This window comes from Halichondria panicea, chromosome 14 (assembly GCF_963675165.1).
Source record: "Halichondria panicea chromosome 14, odHalPani1.1, whole genome shotgun sequence".
NCBI lineage: Eukaryota > Metazoa > Porifera > Demospongiae > Suberitida > Halichondriidae > Halichondria > Halichondria panicea.
In genome coordinates this window covers 4,187,013-4,205,766 of record NC_087390.1, presented here as the reverse complement: position 1 = coordinate 4,205,766, position 18,754 = coordinate 4,187,013, and the positions used below count along the sequence as shown (strand labels likewise).

Here is an 18,754-nt window from a genome sequence, read left to right as displayed (position 1 = left end):
ACGATGATTGTAGGGTTGCATGGTAGATTATAATTATGCTTATTAAGCCACGTACTGCTCGAAAAAGGATATGGTTATGCTCTTCAAATTTCTCATTATTATATTATTTCTCACCACCAATATATTAAAGCCATAAAATTATACTAACCTAGCTACGTATAAGGTGGTATAGCTAATGATGTATAATAATTATAGCCAAGATTACGATCTACAAAATCAACCTAAAGAGCACAAAACAGGGCTCAATGACAATGACAATAACAAACAAAAATCTACCACACCAACACACCAATAATTGTAATCTATTGTTTGACAACACACCGATAATTAAAAAATCTGTAACCTATTGTTTGAAGTGTCTGACGCAATAATCGCACTATGGTATGCATACAAACATCCAATGTCCTTAAATAGACCCTCTTCGGTTCCGTTTCTTCCAAAAGATGAAACATACTTCCCTTGTGCTGTGTACTTAGTGATACAATGTCTTTTCAATTCGCTAACGTATATGGTGTTGCTGCTATCAACTGTAATTGCAAACGGTTTTTCAAGCTCTTTACCACTTGCTTTGCCATTAAACGATTGTATATATTGCCCATCAGCTGTGAAGACTTGCACTCGATTGTTACCGCAATCTGTCACATACAAAAAGTTGGAGCTATCAAATGCAGCATTCTTCGGATAAATGAGCTCTCCATCACCATTGCCTTGACTACCAAAACTGCTAACAAACGTCATATTTGTACTGAGGACCTGAATTCGATTATTTGCCTGATCGCACACATAGAGATGACGTGTGGTATCGTTAAAACAGATTCCAATTGGGTAGGAAAATTGAAGTTTGTTATTTCCTGGGCTCCCAACAGCGCCAAGAAATTTCCCTTCAGGGGAGAATTTCTGTATACGATGATTGTTAGTATCAACAACGTATATATTGTCATCTTGATCGACAGTCAATCCACAAGGATGTTTAAACTGGCATTTCTTTGAACCTTGTTTACCAAAACTCGCAATTTTCTGACCATCTGCAGTCATAATCAGAACTTGATTTTTGCTACTGTCGGTGACAATCAACTGTCTTCGACTGTTGCTTGTGACTCCAAATGGCCCACTCAGGTCACTTATTACTTTTACTGGTTTACGAAATGTCTCAAGTGAAGGGATAACAGCACTGTAATGAGGCATTTCATTAACAATTTGCTTCTCACTAGCTGGTGTTGGGAGGCTTGGTTTCTTTATACTGCCTCTTGACATTGCCTGGTAAGCGGAATTGGAAGATATTTCGAAATCCAAATCATCGTAGATTTCTTCGCCATCAATAGAGTTGCAAAATACAGTTCCAAATTCTCGACAAGCCTGAGTAACTTGATTGTTTGGATACCACTGTAGATCAGCTTCAGCGCTTAACTTTGTAGCGTTCGGTTCAAATTCTGCAGTGATCTCCTCAATTCCTTTGAGTGTAGATGCCTTCATTCTCAATACTTCACCCTCTGTTCCAACCTTAAGAGCAGCCTCAGTATACTCTAAACATCTGCTCATCTTTTCTTGTGTCATTTTGATTGTATCTTTGTGTATAGCGATCTTCTGCAACTTCTGCTCAGCATATGACTTTACACTTGCTAACAGCTCAACTCCTCGCTGGTGTAAGACATGTTTTAGATGATCAATTTCTTTATTGATATCTGTTTCGATAGTTGTTTTTTGGTCGTTAATTGCTTTGACCATATCATCTGAAGCAACCAAGGCTTCCTGGACAATGTGTAAGCCTTCTTGGAGTGGCTTAAGGCTAGAAATTAGTTCTAATTTGTGCTTGGGATAAACTGAACTAATAAGGTTATGTTTGTGGCCTTTGTGCATATCATTTGTGCATTTGGTACAAACCAAGTCAGAACAGGTCTCACAGAAATATTCGGCCTCAATTTCTCGGTGTTCTTTGCAATTATTTACTTGTTGATCAATTTTTGTATCGTCTGCATCTGCCAGCTTGTGGTCACTGAAATCTCCCCACATCTGATGCATTTGTATGCACTTGTCACACATAAATTTCTTGCATTGCTGGCAGTACTTCGTTGCTGCAACCTTTTGGCAGTTTTCACAGTCGCGTTTTTTGCTCTTCTTGCTCACTAATAGATGTAGCTGGTCTTTTAGAAGACTCTCAGCATATAAGTTGGGCTGCAGCCCAGCGACTCCACTGTTTGGCAAGGGGACAAGGTGTTGACAGACAGGGCAAGCAAGGGACTGTCCTCGACAATCCTGGACGACTAGTCTCTCGAGGCAGGGTACTTTACAGAAAGTGTGGAAGCACGGAAGAAGTTTTGGCTCTTGAAAGGTTTTGTTACATACAGAGCATTCAATATGAGACATTTTTTCGACTTTATTCAATCTGTAAATGACAGAAGATAATAACAAGATATTCATAGAGCATTCACGCTGTGCGTTGATCTTCATCGCGGGAACTGCGGCAAACAGATTATAACTTTTGACCACACTGTATTATGGGGAATTATTGTGAATCTAGAAAGCAATGATTATGTCGCCTTCGAAGATCGCCTACACGTTTTAACTAGCAGCTAGTCTAGTAGCCTATTATTTTTCAACCACCGTCTCCTTAGTAGTTAAAGCAGTCCATATACAAGTGTCTAGTTCGCTCAAACAGCTCATTTTTATGCACACTCACACACTAAACACTCTACCCCTGCTGCGCACGCACGGCCACATAAATATAATTATTTACACATAATTATCTATAGCCATGAATGATAATTATTTAATCAACCCACCTTGGCAAAGAATCCTGCGTCGGCACACAAACACAATAATTAAGCTGCATGTATGAAAACTGTAAATTTGCCAATCATGAGAAATCATGTGACAATAGCATGGTGCATGTATGGCCCTGGCTTTTTTCATATATGGTTTTCACATTGTGTATACTGGACAATGCCACACTCATTATCCAGTCACATGCAGTCATAATGTGCGTGCTAGACAAAATTAATTAATTAATTATTGATCACTTCGCCAGTTACGTTCACGCAATCATTTTTTAGTATGGGAAAGTTTTGTGACCAAGTATACTTATAATTATAATTTACGTGTGTGCAGTCATGCTTCGCTCATATAGGCCAGAGGTCCAGGTTCGAACTTGGGTTACTGAATATTTGTGGGTGATAAAAACCTTTGCGTATGAGCCAAATCAGCAGAAAATTTGACCCTTTTCGATCTAACTATTGCATTCTGGTAAGGATTGTGTGTATTTACCAGTACTTATTAACCCGAGGCGCACCGCGGCGCCCCAGGTTAAGTAGTTGGTCAGTCTGTCTGTCTGTCTGTCTCTGTGTATACTGAGGCGATATATAGCACTGCATGTGTTTATACCGTGGATAGCCTCAACACAACAAGGTAGTAGTTTTAAATTTGGCAGATTTTTATGTTAAAGCTTCGTTGTCGAATAAAAGCAAAGACGCTAAAAAGCTGGAACCTGACGTTGGCCTAGATGTACATGCGGTTTTGACTCGAGGCTGAAGACTCACTTAAACCTCAAATTAACGCCGAGGCCGGGTTTTAGTTTTATTGTTGCGAATTGATCAACCCTCGCAAAGTTTGCATAATTATGTTTGCGTGATGCTCGCAAAACATTCTAGTAATACTGTATAATTATAAATACTTTATCTCTTGCCAGACTACTATACTTCTAAGTACAGACTAGTGTCTCTTTAAACCTAAAATGTTAATTTCAGGGGCGGCCAAATTATATTTTCGCCACAATTAGCGGATATACAATTTGGTGCTCTCGTGCAATAAGGTGTAAGTCTGTTATTAATACATGTAGTAATTTATTAGTAATTCATGCATAATCAACAAAAACAAATTTCGAAAATCACCACGCTCACTGCTAATAAAACCCTCAATACGGTACATTAACTCTTTTTTGAGCAAAACAGGATCGCTGCAAGCAGGAGTGCTGCCGCAAGACATAACACTGTGGTACGTACTGAAACACTCACTCGTTAGAATCTGTTGATCAGTGCATGAGGAAGATTATATGCACATGCATGCTAGGACAGTGCAGCAAAGATTTAATATCGTCCATGGATAATTATTAAATGGTGATTGTGTGGCCGTGGGTAAATAGATACTAAGATACTATCAACATGGCGCATCTACCCATATACATTTATTCATGGCCCTCTATATCAGATAGTGGACATAACATAATTAATTGCCTAAACTAGCATGGATTAAATGATCGACAATAAGTTATGCTAATATGTACAGTGTCACCTGATTACATAAACTGGTAGCTGTCACTGAAACAAAGCTACGTATACCAGGGGGTGCATGAGGAAGATATTCTATGTATTCGTTGTCTAATGCAGATGTTCAGCAGCAACTTCGAGAAACGAGAGATGGAAGAGTGGGAAGAAAATTAAGGAGACGGGAGCACAGGATAGGAATTAAGAAGGGATAGGGGATCGAGAAACAAGAGGGCCTAGCTGGGAGAGGGGTGAACATTGCATGTATTTTTGCACTTTGCAAATCACTTTTCCTTGTTATGTTCTGTGACTATAAATTATAATAGAGTCATGTCATAATTATTACAACATAATTTTTTCCACAGTCATACTACATGTATATACGTACATACAACAGTACACATGTATGTAGTAATGGGTACAATGCATGTAATACATTATGTTTCTACTACAGTAGTGTCACAACACCTAATTGTTAAACCAACACGTACTGACACCCATGAGGATAAGTATTCTCGTCTGAGTTCTATACAGTCATGTAATTAGCCGATATTTGGAGTAGTGGAAAACGATATGGTACAGTTAGTGTTGTCTTGGCCATTGCATGGGGCAGCATCGATTTCGAAAAGTATAACATTGTTCATGCTATTGGACTTCAGGATGTTAGCAGGGATAAACAGCGTCCTTTGCGGCCCTACTTTAGGCCAATATCGACCAATATTAAAGCCGTTAACAAAAGCGACTCCCTTGCCCCAATTGTCAACACTAAGAAAGGTGTCGTTTGCTTGACCTGCAATCACGAAAGAAAACCGATAGAAAACAGCACTTTTAGGTAGATCATCTTTACCTACTGGATCAAACGGAACTAGTCCTTCAACTTCATGCATTGGTATTGCACTGGACACCCACCCTTCTAAGGATTGTCCATTAAACTCAACACTTCCAAGGATGCCTTTTGAGTCATTGATATAAGTACCGTAGTTTAATCTGCCCATGTTTTCAACCAATATGAACATTGTTAGCGGTGGTCCTGCTGTGCTATCAGGTAGTGTAAGGTTAGCTATCTTTACATCACTGCTAACAGGTCCTTCACGCATTCCCATACCAACAAGTGTGTGGTGATATGCTGGACCTGGTCGAATATATACAGATGCACGATCATGGCATCCATGTATAATTAGATCACCATGTTCAGCTTCAGAGCTTGAGAATGTGTGCGAATACAAAACAAATCCAAAGTTTTCGCCTAAACTCTCTATTGGGTATGGATCCGTTCCTTCCAGCTGGGTGAGATACAAATCGGTGGCGACCCACAATGAAGCTACACCATCTGGATTGATCTTTGAACCGTACTCTGATTTTGGAGTTGAAGGTGGAATAGTAGATGGCACTTCATGATACTTCTTAATTACATCTCTGATAGCCATATATTTCTGCCAAGGATCGCCGGCTTCCGTTAAAGGAGCATCATAGTCATAACTTGTGGGAACAGGTAAAAATGCATTTGAAACATCGGCACCATTCCAAAATGCAAAATTAGTTCCACCAATGAACATATACATATTAACAGAAGCGTTGAGAGTGAGAATAGCATCAAGAGATTTTGCAACAGCTGTCGAGTCTCTTCTTGAGTGTGGTTTACCCCAGAAGTCTAGCCAGCCTGTATAGAACTCAGAGTTTACGAGAGGACCATGTGGTTGAATAGCTCTTTGCGGAGCAAAGTTTTTTGCTGGATCAGATGTAATCCCAAAGTCTACTGTAGCATAAAACAATGAGGTGTTGGTACCACATTTAAGGTCACCTTCATTGTCACCATCCGTTGTGAAAAGCACCACATTTTGCCCTAGGTGCATCCTGAACACATCATGAAGGTGGCTTAGATAGTCTCCATCGCATGCAAAGTAGCTACCATATTCATTCTCCACCTGAACACTTATTATGGGACCCCCGTTCTCATATAGTAGTGGTTTAATCTCACCTAAGAGCACCGACATCCAACGATCAACATGCAACAAGTAGACTGGGTCTGAGGTACGAAGACGGATCCCTTTATTCATGAGTAGCCAACTTGGAAGGCCTCCCATTTCCCATTCAGCACAGATGTAGGGCCCGGCACGAAGAATAACATCCAATCCTTCATTCTGAGCCAATGTAATGAAACTAACAAGATCCTTATCACCCTCAAAGTTGTACTCTCCTGATTTTACTTCGTGGAAGTTCCATGGAACATACGTTTGAACAGCAGTTAATCCAGCAGCAACAAATTTTTGCAATCGATCTCTCCAATAAAACGGTGGTACTCGGCTGTAGTGCATACTGCCAGAAATATATCTGTGTGGAGGTAAATCATGATCAGCTTTTTAAGAGCTATTTTAGCACCCTACAAAAACAAAAACTAAGCTGATGGCGATCGTGGTAACATCATTATACCCAATAGCGATTTTCTAATGCAGTGGTGCACAAAGTTCATTCTAATTTTGACACGTTTCGAATGCGAGGCTGATCGAATGACACATTTAAAACTATTGTGAATTCCATGCAAAGCATAGCACGATATTATTACAGAGGAGGTCCGACCATCGTGCGCCTAGCATTAATTGTTGCTGAACTAGCGTTTCATAAAACTTGCCTTTACAAATGTTATTGAGAGAGTTAGCACTCCTATTGCTAAAGTATAGACCTAATAAAAGCACCGTGGGTGCTGATGCCTCGGTGGAGGTGCCAAAGCTACATAAAGCTACTAATAGCTAGCTTTTACACACATTGATTATAATTATCATGATGAACATTTTTAAGTTTGCTGCATGTAGAATCCAGAATCACAGGGAAACTCAAAGAGTGAGTAATGATCGACGATGATTAATTGTTGTTAAAAACGATCGATACCAAAAGTTCAAGTCTAAAATTAATGGCTGCAAGTCAGCAGAGCCTTGCAGCTCTCTTCTCACTCTTGCAGCTACCAATAGCTAGCGTTCTAGTGCAGAGCTAACTACTAAGTAGTGTAGCAACACTCGGTGAACAAGTTTTGCTACAGACTCTTCTGAAAAGGCTGCAATGGCATTCCAAATAAGCAAAACTAGGCATAACTCGAGAACAAAGCTTTATTTTGCAAATCCACGAATACGAATGCAAGAAAACATGACTAGAAGCCTATAGAAACCCTCACTTGCACTTTATTGATCCTTGAGCAGCTGTTACAGTCTACACACAGACACACAAACACACACCGTATACCTCGCTTGCGCATGCACACCAAGGATACAAGATAGAGGACTATTAATTTAAGTCTAAGAGGAGTGCAACACGTACCTCTAAAGGCAATTAATGAAAATGTTGAATTCAGCAAAAAATAATGCTAGGCGCATGGTTGTCGGACCTCTTACACAAGCGCATTACAGCTACATGGACCGGGAAATTCCGTGCGCATACTCACTCGATCTTTGGATTGTGATTTATGCGAAACTTCGCAATATCGCAATCGAAAGAGGCATTTAGCAAATAATATCATGTAGCTAGGCCAGTAGAGTAAATTAGGAGTTTTACAAGTTACTAGGGCTCAGATTGCCAGTGATCCTATCCTGAATGCAGACAAAGAACATTTAATATTTGAACACTCTAATAAGGTGGTTGAATATCAGCACTAAGCACATTAATCTAAGCACATTAATCTAGAAATTTCCAAGTGTGAAAGATACGCTCCAAAACACCTCTATCAAATCACAATGCACAGTCTTGAATGATATTCAATCATTACTTTTGACTAGTCTGACCGCGTGTCGTACCTCCGGATCCTCTGTGTGTATTCTAGCTGTGTGTATATCTACAGTTGCAATGCGAGAAGTAAGAGCTTTTACATGACTGTACATGTTTCTAGCCACGTTTGTTTGCAACTAAAGCTTCGTCTCGAGTTTTGGCCACATGCATGTACTCTTACAGACTAATACTTATATTGAAGGCTGTTGCAGGCTCTTCAGAATCCTGCGTAGCAAATAGTCTATTCAGTACATGCAGCATGGCCAACTTTTCCTGAACACTTATTGTTGACTCTCGTTAATCTGGCTCTCTGATTCACGGTCACCTTTGCTGTTTTCGTTATGCACGAGTCGCTAACTAGGTCAGCATTGTAAAAACTCGGCTTGAAATACGGCCACCTGCCACCACTACTGCTCAGAATAGCCTCTTAATAGTGTGTGTACTTACACTTACAAACAGTGCCAGATATAATTATTATTGTACTACAGATACATATTAATTAAACGATAGGTCATCTAGTACTAGTAGTGCTTATACCTGTATGGTTTACCATCCTTGAGGAATGTATCATTCTCATAGTCAATTAAAAAAGACCTCCCTGATGCTTCAGCAAGCATTATGCACCCACTGAAGAGCAGCAATAGAATTAGCTTGAATTCCCTCATTGTTTATTTCCCTAATAATAATTAATCGAGATCCACCCCTTTTCAATATCTTTGACGACCATTGCCAAAGGAGATGATGACTAGATCTATGTAGATCTAGTTCTGCATGATGAACTCGAACACAGTGAAGACCTTCTATCAGCTTACTCTCAAGAACATCTTCCCTCCTATCACGTATGCATTTGCCTATGGCTCTGCAGTTGTTCAACAACACGGAAGGCCAAAGGTGCACTGTAAACTTACTGCCTGCCTGGTTCCCACATTGATTTTCGTATCGATCTACCGATATTAAATTATGTGTGTACATGCGCAATACAACGATATTAGGCTATCACGTCGCATATTTTGTATAATTTGAGGCCTGTACATTGTACAATCCCAATATTAATCACAAATTAATTTTGTTGGTCGGCGCGCGCGCTATAATTATCAGTTGTGATTGCCAAATGATGCCATTAATTGACCCCCCCTCAGGGCAAAATGCTTGATCTTGTGTTTGCTGTTGATGATCCACGAGAATGGCATAAAAGCAACCTGCAGCGGAATGGACATCATTACTCATTTCTGAGACATCTTGGTCTAGACACTGTCGTGAGATTGCAGCAATTATCGGCAGGCGTGTACTATAATACACTGGTTACAGTTGATACACAGGTTTGTTGGTATACGGGCCTTAATTACCGTATAGTGGGTACATTTGGTGAGGGCGAATGAGGCAATTGAACTATTATTGGCGCTTTTAAATTTAACAATCATGCGGTATGGCTATTGATCAATTGTCTTTATTGTATTGCTCGATAGCTGCTTCTGCAGTGCATGTATTGATACGATAATTTACTGTTATGAGAACACTTGCATTATAGTACTATACTATATACTTTCAAATTAAAGTTGTAGAGCTACATGTACTTGTACGAATACAGTACAGTACAGTGTATATCCCAAGCAATTTCTCACTATGCTGTGTATGGTCATGTACAGCTGTTGAAGTATGGTGTGATATCTACTGATGACTTACTAAACGATCTGCTAAATTGGAAATGGCTATATATTAGTGGAAGATTACACAAGCCGGTGAGTTAGTTGTTACACTTATTAACAACAATACTTTCACAACCATTAATATGCATTTTTGAATTGGTTTGCGTGTTCATGACGTTGTGACAGATTGACATACAACTCTCTTCCGTTCTTGTTTCCTGGTTTTTGGAGTTTTCCCCGACCAATCCTAGCAATTTATTTCATCGCAAATGTGTTTTTGTTACATAATTTACACTTTTGCCATGTAGTCTAGTTTGCAACTAACAGTGGCCTACATTGTCACCTCAGGGCTACAAGGGAAAATATGGCTCATAAATTGGCACCTCAAGCATAATTATGCGGTGAAATTACAAGTTGTTTTTCAAGAGGAATGAAATAAATGAAATGTCTTGCGTAATGTAATGTCATGAATGAAAACATAGAGTTTGGGTGTATTCAGTGGACTAGTTCATTGAACATTCTGCCATGTGCTTACAGAAGGATATGAGGCAATTTCACTTGTTTAAGGAGAGGAGGAGTTGCTTTAGTTGACTGGGAGAGGGCTAGGGCTCAGGCTGAGCCTTGCTCACTGCACTAGGCCTGTTCAAGGGAAAAGAAACCAGTTTAATTATACTATTATAAGGAGTTTACCTTTGCTCGCCTACTAGCCTGGGATAGAAGAAAGCTGGGGTCTAGAGCCGTGTTTTCTTCTGGCTGGTTGCTGCAGAGGGGAGGGAGTACGTGGCTGACTAATTGAACAGAGAGGAGAGTGGTTCTGTACCGTTCGCTTGGAGGCTGGTTGCTCATATTCTGTCCATGCAGGCTGGGCAAGGCTTTGAGTGTAGACAGGAGCCCTGGTGGTGGACAAGCTATCTTTTCCTAGTTGTCTTGTGTTGCTTGTGGTAGTTAGTCATGCAAGCTTATATATAGGCTGGATGCCCAATCAGATGGGACATATATCAGAGTGCCTTGGTGTTTATGACAGTAAACCACACATCTCCCTCGGGCTACGCCCGGCCCTTATGGTCGAGAGGTTTACATAAACCCCTCTACACTGTGCATTAACTAATACACGTTCACCGGCTCTCTGTGTGGCTGTAATATTAATTGTGTTTACAAATCAAGCTTATTGACTGAGTTCATACATGTACATTAGAGGGTGTTTATAGCTCAAAGTGAAGTTTGCACTATTTCTTATTGTGTACGTTCCATAATTATTTTGGTCAAAATTCAAATCCGTAGGTGCTTTATCTTACTAAAGAATATCATTCCCCAATTTTAAATGCTCTGAAAGACAACCATCGATCTGCGGCCATTTGTGGCGTACTACTACAGGACAGAGCAGAGTTCACAGAGGAACAACTTTTTAGCAAAATCACCGAGTTGTCCTATAATGGTTAGTACTTATCTTGACTCTCCATTTAGTATAAGTTTTTATGCCTTTTGTGGCGTTAGTCTACTGTAACTGTGGCTTTTGCCCCCTCTACAATGGTTTTAGATGTAGCTGTCTTGATGCCAGAGAGTATAGCACCCCTTTTGGATGAAGAGCGTTCTGTTGCTCTGGCTTCTATGTGAGGTCTTCTTGACCAACGTAAGAAAGGACATGAGCCAGAGCTTCACAAAAGAGTAACCAATATCGGTAGTATGGTACCATTTTGAGCAATCATCGACTGGGCCTCGGTATTAGGTTTCTTGATTTTTGTAGGAACCTATGCCAAGTGAGTATTAGGCTTACATTAGAATTCCAAAACTCCCCGTAATAATAAGAATAAAGCGTTACTGTCCATAGAGTAGTATGTTTCTCAATTACCTTCTGCTATTGTTTCAGGGGACTTCCGACAGTTGGTGGGAGAAGACCGGCACAAAATAAACAATATCGTGGCTGCAAGCCATTCTGAGTTCTCCCGGCTCTACCGTCCATATTTGGATGATTTAGTGGACTACTCTAGTGGAAAATTAATAAAGGTACTAAAGTGTCCATACACTATATTTGGTAACCATCCTATAATTATGGTCAACAAGTTCCATGGATGTCTACAATAATTATTATGCCTCAGTGCGCAAGCGAGGTATATGGTAGTGTATTTGTGTGTCTGTCTGTCTGTCCGTGTGTGTGTAGACTGCTATAGCTGCTCAAGGATCACAATGAAGTGCAAGTAAGAGTTTCTATATAAGCTATACTAGTCATGTTTTCTTGGATTACAATTCATGAATTTGCAAAATAAACGTTAATGCTTCGTTCTCGAGTTATGCCTAGTTTTGCTTACTTGGAATAGCCATTGCAGCCTTTTCAGAACAGTGCGTAGCAAAACTTGTTCACCGAGTGTTTCTACTCTACTTAATAGTTAACTCTGCACTAGAACACTAGCTATTGGTAGCGATAAGTCTTCAAGAGAGCTGCAAGGCTCTGCTGATGCAGCCATTAAGTTTACACTTGAACTTTTGGCATCGATCGTTTTTAACAACAATCATGGTCAATCATTACCCACTCTTTGAGTTTGTATGCAGCAAAATTAATCATAATGTGTGTATAGCTTTGGCACCTCCACCAAGGCATCAGCACCCGCGGTGCTTTCATTATTAGTTCGTCATTGTCATGTTTTGAGTAAGATGTATGGGAGTTGCTCACCAAATTGGTTATAAGAACAAGCATCAAATATATCTATAACGGCACTTGTACGACATCACGATCCTTGCCAGAACGCACACATTTCTGCTGATTGGGCTCACTTGCAAGAGTTTTTCACGTGCACAACATTCTAGTAACGTATACTGTATGGTACTTATATTTTTCTTAAGTTGTATATTTTTTTAGAGACCAGACGTGTTAAAGAGCCAACTTCAAGTATTACCCCTTACTGTGCGAGAACATCTCGAAAATGGAATGAAATTAGATGAAGGTAAGACTTATAATTTTGATATTAGGCTCTTCGAAACAACCTTCCACACTCGGAAAGAGATTAGAGAATCATGCTAGAATGGGTATGGGTACGTTGTGTTATTGTTTCATTTTTACGTACATTATAGCTCTGAAGGCTATTGTTCGTGCGAGCAGCATCAAGCAGAGCAGTAAAGGGGTAATAACTGCAGGTGAGTGAGTGCATATACTATACGCCTTCATGTATTGTATAAGCCTCCTTCACACGCCTAATTGGATTGAAGAGAATTAAGACCTACTACTGACTGCTTGCACATGTGCAAAACTATCGGATATTTTCCCGTAAATTTCCCTTAATACTGAAATCTTCTCAGAAATAATACCGTATAGCGGGTATATTTTGAGGGTATAAATGTTCGTGGTTTTTGCGGATTTAAGTATGTATCGCACATTTAATATCGCATGCATGCATGCATGCTGCAAACTAGCCTCGATCCCAGGCCGCTCTTCCTTGAAGAGAGGGCCTGGTATCGACTGCTTGCGCATGCGCTAACCATTAGCCAGATACCGGCTAACGCAGGATAACAACGTGTATGCTCAGTAAAACAACGACGTCACAACAAACGGAAGTGGATTGAAGGAAGTAGATAGAAAGTTCGATTGAAAGTTTCTAGCCCATCTGAGAAAGAGCTGATAGCTACCCGTAGCCTGCTATGCTAACAAAAGACCCACAGCCTGCAACAGTGTGGATGACAATCGTCTGAACGGAGTGAAAGCTGACAATAGCCTAATGGACAGGCCACGCCCATCTAATACTAACATTGGTGAAAGTCTACCTATACTACTGCTACTGACTCTTATTAGAAAGAAAATAGCTGTACAACAAAACTACAGCTCTGTCTCTAGCTAGCTGTAGCTAAATAGCTCTGTGTATGACTTTCAATACTTTGTCAGGATATTTTCGTGATAAATCAGTAATTATCGGACATTTTACGGGAACAAATATCCAATAATGTTGCGCATGCACAAGCAGTCAGTAGCAGGCCTTCTCTTCAGGGGAGGCCAGTGAAGGAGGCTAGCTGCAAACAGGCTGCTATTCTACGAAAATTAAATCCACAAAAACCTTTCTAAAGGCATTTCCACAAAAATGTATACCCTCGAAATATACCCGCTATACGGTATACAGTCAGCTAGAATAAAATTATCATACACTGATCAAGCTATAATTGTAGCCAGATAGCTAGGGACACAGCTATAGGTTAGTAGCACAGCTATATTTTCTTTCTGATTGAGTCTATAACTTCCTTCAATTCACTTTCGTTTGTTGTGACGTCATTGTTTTACTGAGCATAATTATTATACGTTGTTATTCAAAGCCCCCAGATGACGGGGTGAGATTAGCGCATGCGCAAGCAGTCGTTACCAGGCCCACTCTCAGAAGAAGTGCGGCCTGGGATTGAGGCTAGTATTGTATGTAAAGCATCATGTGCATCGTCTTGATTAAGCGCACCTATCACATTTAGCTGTAACTTAATACTAGTGGACTGTTTTGTAGACACTATTATGTCATTACATGCACGTAGCTCTCAGTTCTGTTTTAACTTTACTTACAGACAATTTTCATAGACACTATTACATTTATGGTATGCATATATACAAATAATAGCACTATCATGTCAATGTGTTGTAAGCTATAATGGCAGGCATACTTTAGTTACTGTAACTTAGATCATGTTTGTCATAAATACTGCAATCTGATTGGTTAGAGGAAATGTTCTATCCAATTTAGAAAATCATGTACTTCAATAGAAAATCATGTACTTCACTTAGAAAATCATGTAGCAAAGATTAGATAAGAACATTCAAATCTGATTGGCTAAATACTCATGGTTGCTATGATCTAAAATGCTTAGACACTGTTTAGGAAGTTTCCACATGATTTAGAAGTCCTCAGGGCTAGTAGAACCCTCACTGCGTTCGGGATACTACAACCAGCCCTTTGGGCTTCTAAATCATGTAGAAACTTCCTAAACAGTGTCTAACTATTATGTAGAAACTAGATTATTAGCGCAGCCGCTTACTCAAAGCGTATTTTGATACGATATTATAATAGTGTTTCCATCCACGCATCAAACGCTCGGTGAATAATCATAGGCCAGGAGATATTGAACTGAAGCATTTATACGAATGAATGGGCAGGGCGACACAAAGCGTAATGTTGAATACAGTAAAGTAAGTTGCAGCCGTCAATTTGTAGAGAGATGGAGCGAGTTTGTAGGTACAGTACCTACCGTCTAGCGCGCTTTAGCTCTTCTGTATGAAGTTTTACAAGCTATATTATCTGTTCGTGTCGAAGGTATTTATTTACATCTACCAGCCTTGAGAGAGCTGCAACGCAGCAAGTACTTATTAATCGCACAAAATGCCGACAAAAATAGTGTTATACAGCGGTTTTGCCTTGAGAGAGCGCAAGTACTTATTACTTACACAAAATGCCGACCAAAATAGCGTTATACAACGGTTTTGCTTTGAGAGAGCTGCAAGTACTTATTACTCACACAAAATGCCGACCTACAGCTGTTTTGCCTTGAGAGAGCTGCAAGTACTTATTACTCGCACAAAATGCCGTGTTATACAGCGGTTTTCATCTTATCTTGTCTCTTAGAATTCATGTATTTATCTTCATAATCATTATAAAACAATAGTAATAGTAATTATATACAGTAGACTTTTTTCGTCCTGCAGCTAGCCAAATAAATAATTATGATAAATCACTACTGTAAACCTTAAGTGCAATTTTAACCATTTTTCATGCAAAGGAGGATAAGAATTGATTCAGCTAGCTCGTACAGTGCACGGTGACTATAATTATATCTGATGATATCTAAGCTTGGGGTACTGTGCACTTTTTTCTCAGAATATTTTTATAAATGTATAGGGCTGCCTGCTTGCCTAGTTCGCTTGCTTTCAAACACAGCTAGCTATTGGCGTACTGTGCACTTTTTTCTCAGAATATTTTTATAAATGTATAGGGCTGCCTGCTTGCCTAGTTCGCTTGCTTTCAAACACAGCTAGCTATCAAAAGGTTACTCGTCTCAGGGTCATCCGGTTACTGCATGGTTACTGCGTGCTCAATAACTCGATTATTAGCGCATACGCTAATAATCTGCAAATTCTGCTCATTTATATAAGAATAAACTGTTACAAATGACATATTTACTTCTTATTGAAACATATATCCTGGATCACTTTTTGGATTCTCTACAGGATTGAAGAAAACGGCCAAGTACAGCTTTTCAAAACTACAGAAGATGATCAAGAGCTACCGTTAAAAAAAGTTTTATTGTCCATTGTCCTAAACTCTAGCATCTATTGTCCAAAAACTCCAAACTATTGTAGCATTGTTTTGTGAATCCACAGACACTATATTATTTCTTGATTTAGCACTTATACAGCTTCCAAAAAACTTTCTCTTTTATAAGCCAAAAAATTGCACTCAGCCCAAGCTGGTGCTAACAATGTAATATCGATCACCGTGGACAACTCTGACCCTCTAAATGATATGACAAAGAGGCCTGAAGTACGTGTGGTGTCTCTTATGTCATGTGAGTGTTATGTGCAACAGCTAATCTGCAATTTTTGGTCTCTGTATTTTACAGCTGCATCTAGAGTACAGCAATGCATCTAATGCTAATAAAAAATAGGCCAAAAGGTAGAGTCCTAGCTACTGGCATCATAACCACACACCTTTTAATTGTAGCAACAGTAATTGGTGCTTCTTTTGAGCTGGCACTGTAATTACATCAACAATGGCTTCATTCCCCAAGTCAACTCTATAATAATTGTGTCATTTATAATGAGAATGCTATTTTCACACTAGAACTACTGCTCGTTGTACAGCTAGAGTAGCGAGGTGGCCGTGATTAGTCCTTGACAAATTATGCTTTTTTTGCCTATTATGTAGACGTCTACCCATTACACATCACTCTCATCTGCATTTATTTGTAGTTGTATTGTAGCATTACAGAAATGAAAATAATCCTCTAGTGCTGAGTTTTCCAAGAGTTTTAAAAGAGAAAATACTCCTCCATACCTTCTTGCCTAGTGGCTAGTGCTTACAACTAGTACAGATCTATTGTGATATACATTATAAGATAGAACCAAGGTCTACCAGACTCTGAGGGTCAAATTATGCTAGTTTAGTACCCTTAGCTACTTACCCTAGCTATAATTATAGTTTCTAGAATTAAGTCTCCATAATTATTATTATTCCAAAATAGCCGTGATATCTGAGGTACAAAAGACAAGCAAGCTATTATTATTTACACCAAACAGAAACTAAACGATAATCACTCGGTTCGTTAATATATAACAATATTTCCTTCCCGGTTAACTGATCATCTGACTGATCACCTGCCAAATGATTCTCGCTAAAATTTCAATCTCTGCTACCTTTCCCGATTCACATGCAGATTTGGCTACAAGTTCTCACCCACTGACCTCAATTTTGGCCCCTTTTTTCCCCATTGGTAAATCAACCCAGCCACACTGAATACTGTCGTGAAACGCCTCCCGTTTTGCAAATAACAGTCAGAATGAGCAGGGTATCTTTGATGTGTTGCACCGAGATATGATTGGAATATCCAACCAATTGTGCCTGTGGGAAATTTTACACTATTGAATACGCTTTTACATGCCCGAAAGGTGGGTTCCCCATACTCTGACATAACGAAATCCGAAACCTTACAGCTAACCTACTAACTGAAGTTTGTCACAATGTGAACGTTGAACCCCCTGCAACCCCTGACAGGAGAGTTGCTCTCAGGGGTCTCCTCTATCAGCCAGGACGGGGACATTGCTGCGAGTGGGTGCTGGGGAGGTTGCCACGAGAAAACGTACTTTGACGTCAGGGTGTTTAACCATCACACCCCTTCCAACATGGGTGCGAAAGAATGGGTATGAACAGCGTATCTGAGATGCCACCTTCACCCCAATCGCACTTGCAGCAATTAACTGGTGGCATGGCCAAAGAAGCAGAAACCTTTTATAAGAGACTAGCCTCTCCTTGCAGCAAAATGGGATAACACCATCCACACTTGCTTGGATTCGTTGTAAACGTCGCTTCTCTTTATTAAGATCGTCTATCAGATGCATCAGAGGCACAAGGTCAAGATGCGGACACGCTCTAAAATTGCCTGTCCTCGTGAGAGCAGAGTCAGGACTCAATCCAACTCTGTTTTAATTGTACTGTAATATCGTAGATGGACTTAAATAATTAATAATAATGAACTCTGAACAGGTATTTATACAAAATGATAACTCAAGGAATATTCTAGAAGAGAGAATATAGAATACAGACGTTAGACACAGTTTACAATTAACACCTGATAATTATAGTCTATTCAAGTTATGTCGCATGAATGTTCAAGACATCACATTCCTCCCCGCTTAGCTTGTAGTCGATCGATAGGGCGTCTCTCGTGAGTTCGTCTAAGATTGGTATCTGGGTGCAGGTATTTCATCTTGCTGGTCTTCGGTAGGAGGAGTGGTGTTGGTAACTTCCTCATTGAAGAATGTAAACCTATCATCTGGTGTAATTTTGGTCAATATGCCTAACAATAATCTTCCCGTTGTAAATCTTAACTTTGTACATGGTTGGACCGGAGCTGGTTTCAATCACTCTTGGAATCCATTTCTTCAACGATAAGTATAATCTCTGGCCATCACAGTTTGACCAGGAGTAAAGGTGCGTAGCTTGGCACGGTTGTCATGATACTTCTTCTGAAGAGACTCTTTGCACATCAGGCTGGAGCATTTCGAATTTAGTACGGACCTTCCTTTGGAGGAAGACGTGCTACACTAGTGGTGGCATGAGGAGTTGAACGATAGCTGGCAAGGAAGCTTGCAATTTGAGTATTCAAACTTTTTCCATCGTTCTCACTGGCCTTCATACTAAGTTTGTACAAATTGTTCCGCCAATCTGTTAGTTGATGGGTGATAGGGTGCACTTCGAATGTGCTTGATTCCACTCTGTTGTACGAATTGCTCAAATTCGGTCCATTATCAGACACCAACTGGCCAAATATTGCGATTTGGTTGAGATGGTAGTTGGTAGTTGACATTATAATGACTTCTGGCCACTTGGAATGGGCATCAACTACTATTAGGAACATTTTTCCTAA

General features: G+C 39.8%; 3 protein-coding genes and 1 long non-coding RNA gene across 5 annotated transcripts; 1 reads left to right on the top strand and 3 right to left on the bottom strand.

The window, feature by feature from the left end:
- Positions 1-173: 173 nt before the first annotated feature.
- On the bottom strand, positions 174-3,180 carry LOC135347767 (E3 ubiquitin-protein ligase TRIM71-like). 2 transcript variants are annotated; one of them, XM_064545810.1, is made up of 3 exons: positions 3,096-3,180; positions 2,781-2,824; positions 174-2,383 (listed from the first exon to the last, which is right to left on the bottom strand). In XM_064545810.1, exon 3 carries the CDS (start codon positions 2,362-2,364, stop codon positions 328-330), a length of 2,037 nt encoding a protein of 678 aa, XP_064401880.1. In that variant the 5' UTR covers positions 2,365-2,383; positions 2,781-2,824; positions 3,096-3,180; the 3' UTR covers positions 174-327. The 2 variants fall into 2 exon arrangements, with proteins under 2 accessions (XP_064401880.1, XP_064401879.1); XM_064545809.1 differs by lacking the exon at positions 3,096-3,180 and having other exon boundaries at positions 2,781-2,869.
- A 1,416-nt stretch (positions 3,181-4,596) lies between these two features.
- Positions 4,597-8,707, bottom strand: LOC135347771 (beta-galactosidase-like). The gene is made up of 2 exons (XM_064545817.1): positions 8,547-8,707; positions 4,597-6,587 (listed from the first exon to the last, which is right to left on the bottom strand). Exons 1-2 carry the CDS (start codon positions 8,672-8,674, stop codon positions 4,799-4,801), a joined length of 1,917 nt encoding a protein of 638 aa, XP_064401887.1. The 5' UTR covers positions 8,675-8,707; the 3' UTR covers positions 4,597-4,798.
- Positions 8,708-8,712: 5 nt separating this feature from the next.
- LOC135347778 (phosphatidate cytidylyltransferase, mitochondrial-like) lies at positions 8,713-16,053 on the top strand. The gene is made up of 8 exons (XM_064545824.1): positions 8,713-8,900; positions 9,149-9,328; positions 9,656-9,748; positions 10,937-11,090; positions 11,523-11,659; positions 12,510-12,594; positions 12,722-12,784; positions 15,840-16,053. Exons 1-8 carry the CDS (start codon positions 8,781-8,783, stop codon positions 15,902-15,904), a joined length of 897 nt encoding a protein of 298 aa, XP_064401894.1. The 5' UTR covers positions 8,713-8,780; the 3' UTR covers positions 15,905-16,053.
- LOC135347784 (uncharacterized) lies at positions 10,014-10,755 on the bottom strand. The gene is made up of 3 exons (XR_010398546.1): positions 10,476-10,755; positions 10,346-10,415; positions 10,014-10,294 (listed from the first exon to the last, which is right to left on the bottom strand). It is a non-coding gene; the product is annotated as an uncharacterized LOC135347784 (long non-coding RNA).
- Positions 16,054-18,754: the final 2,701 nt, after the last annotated feature.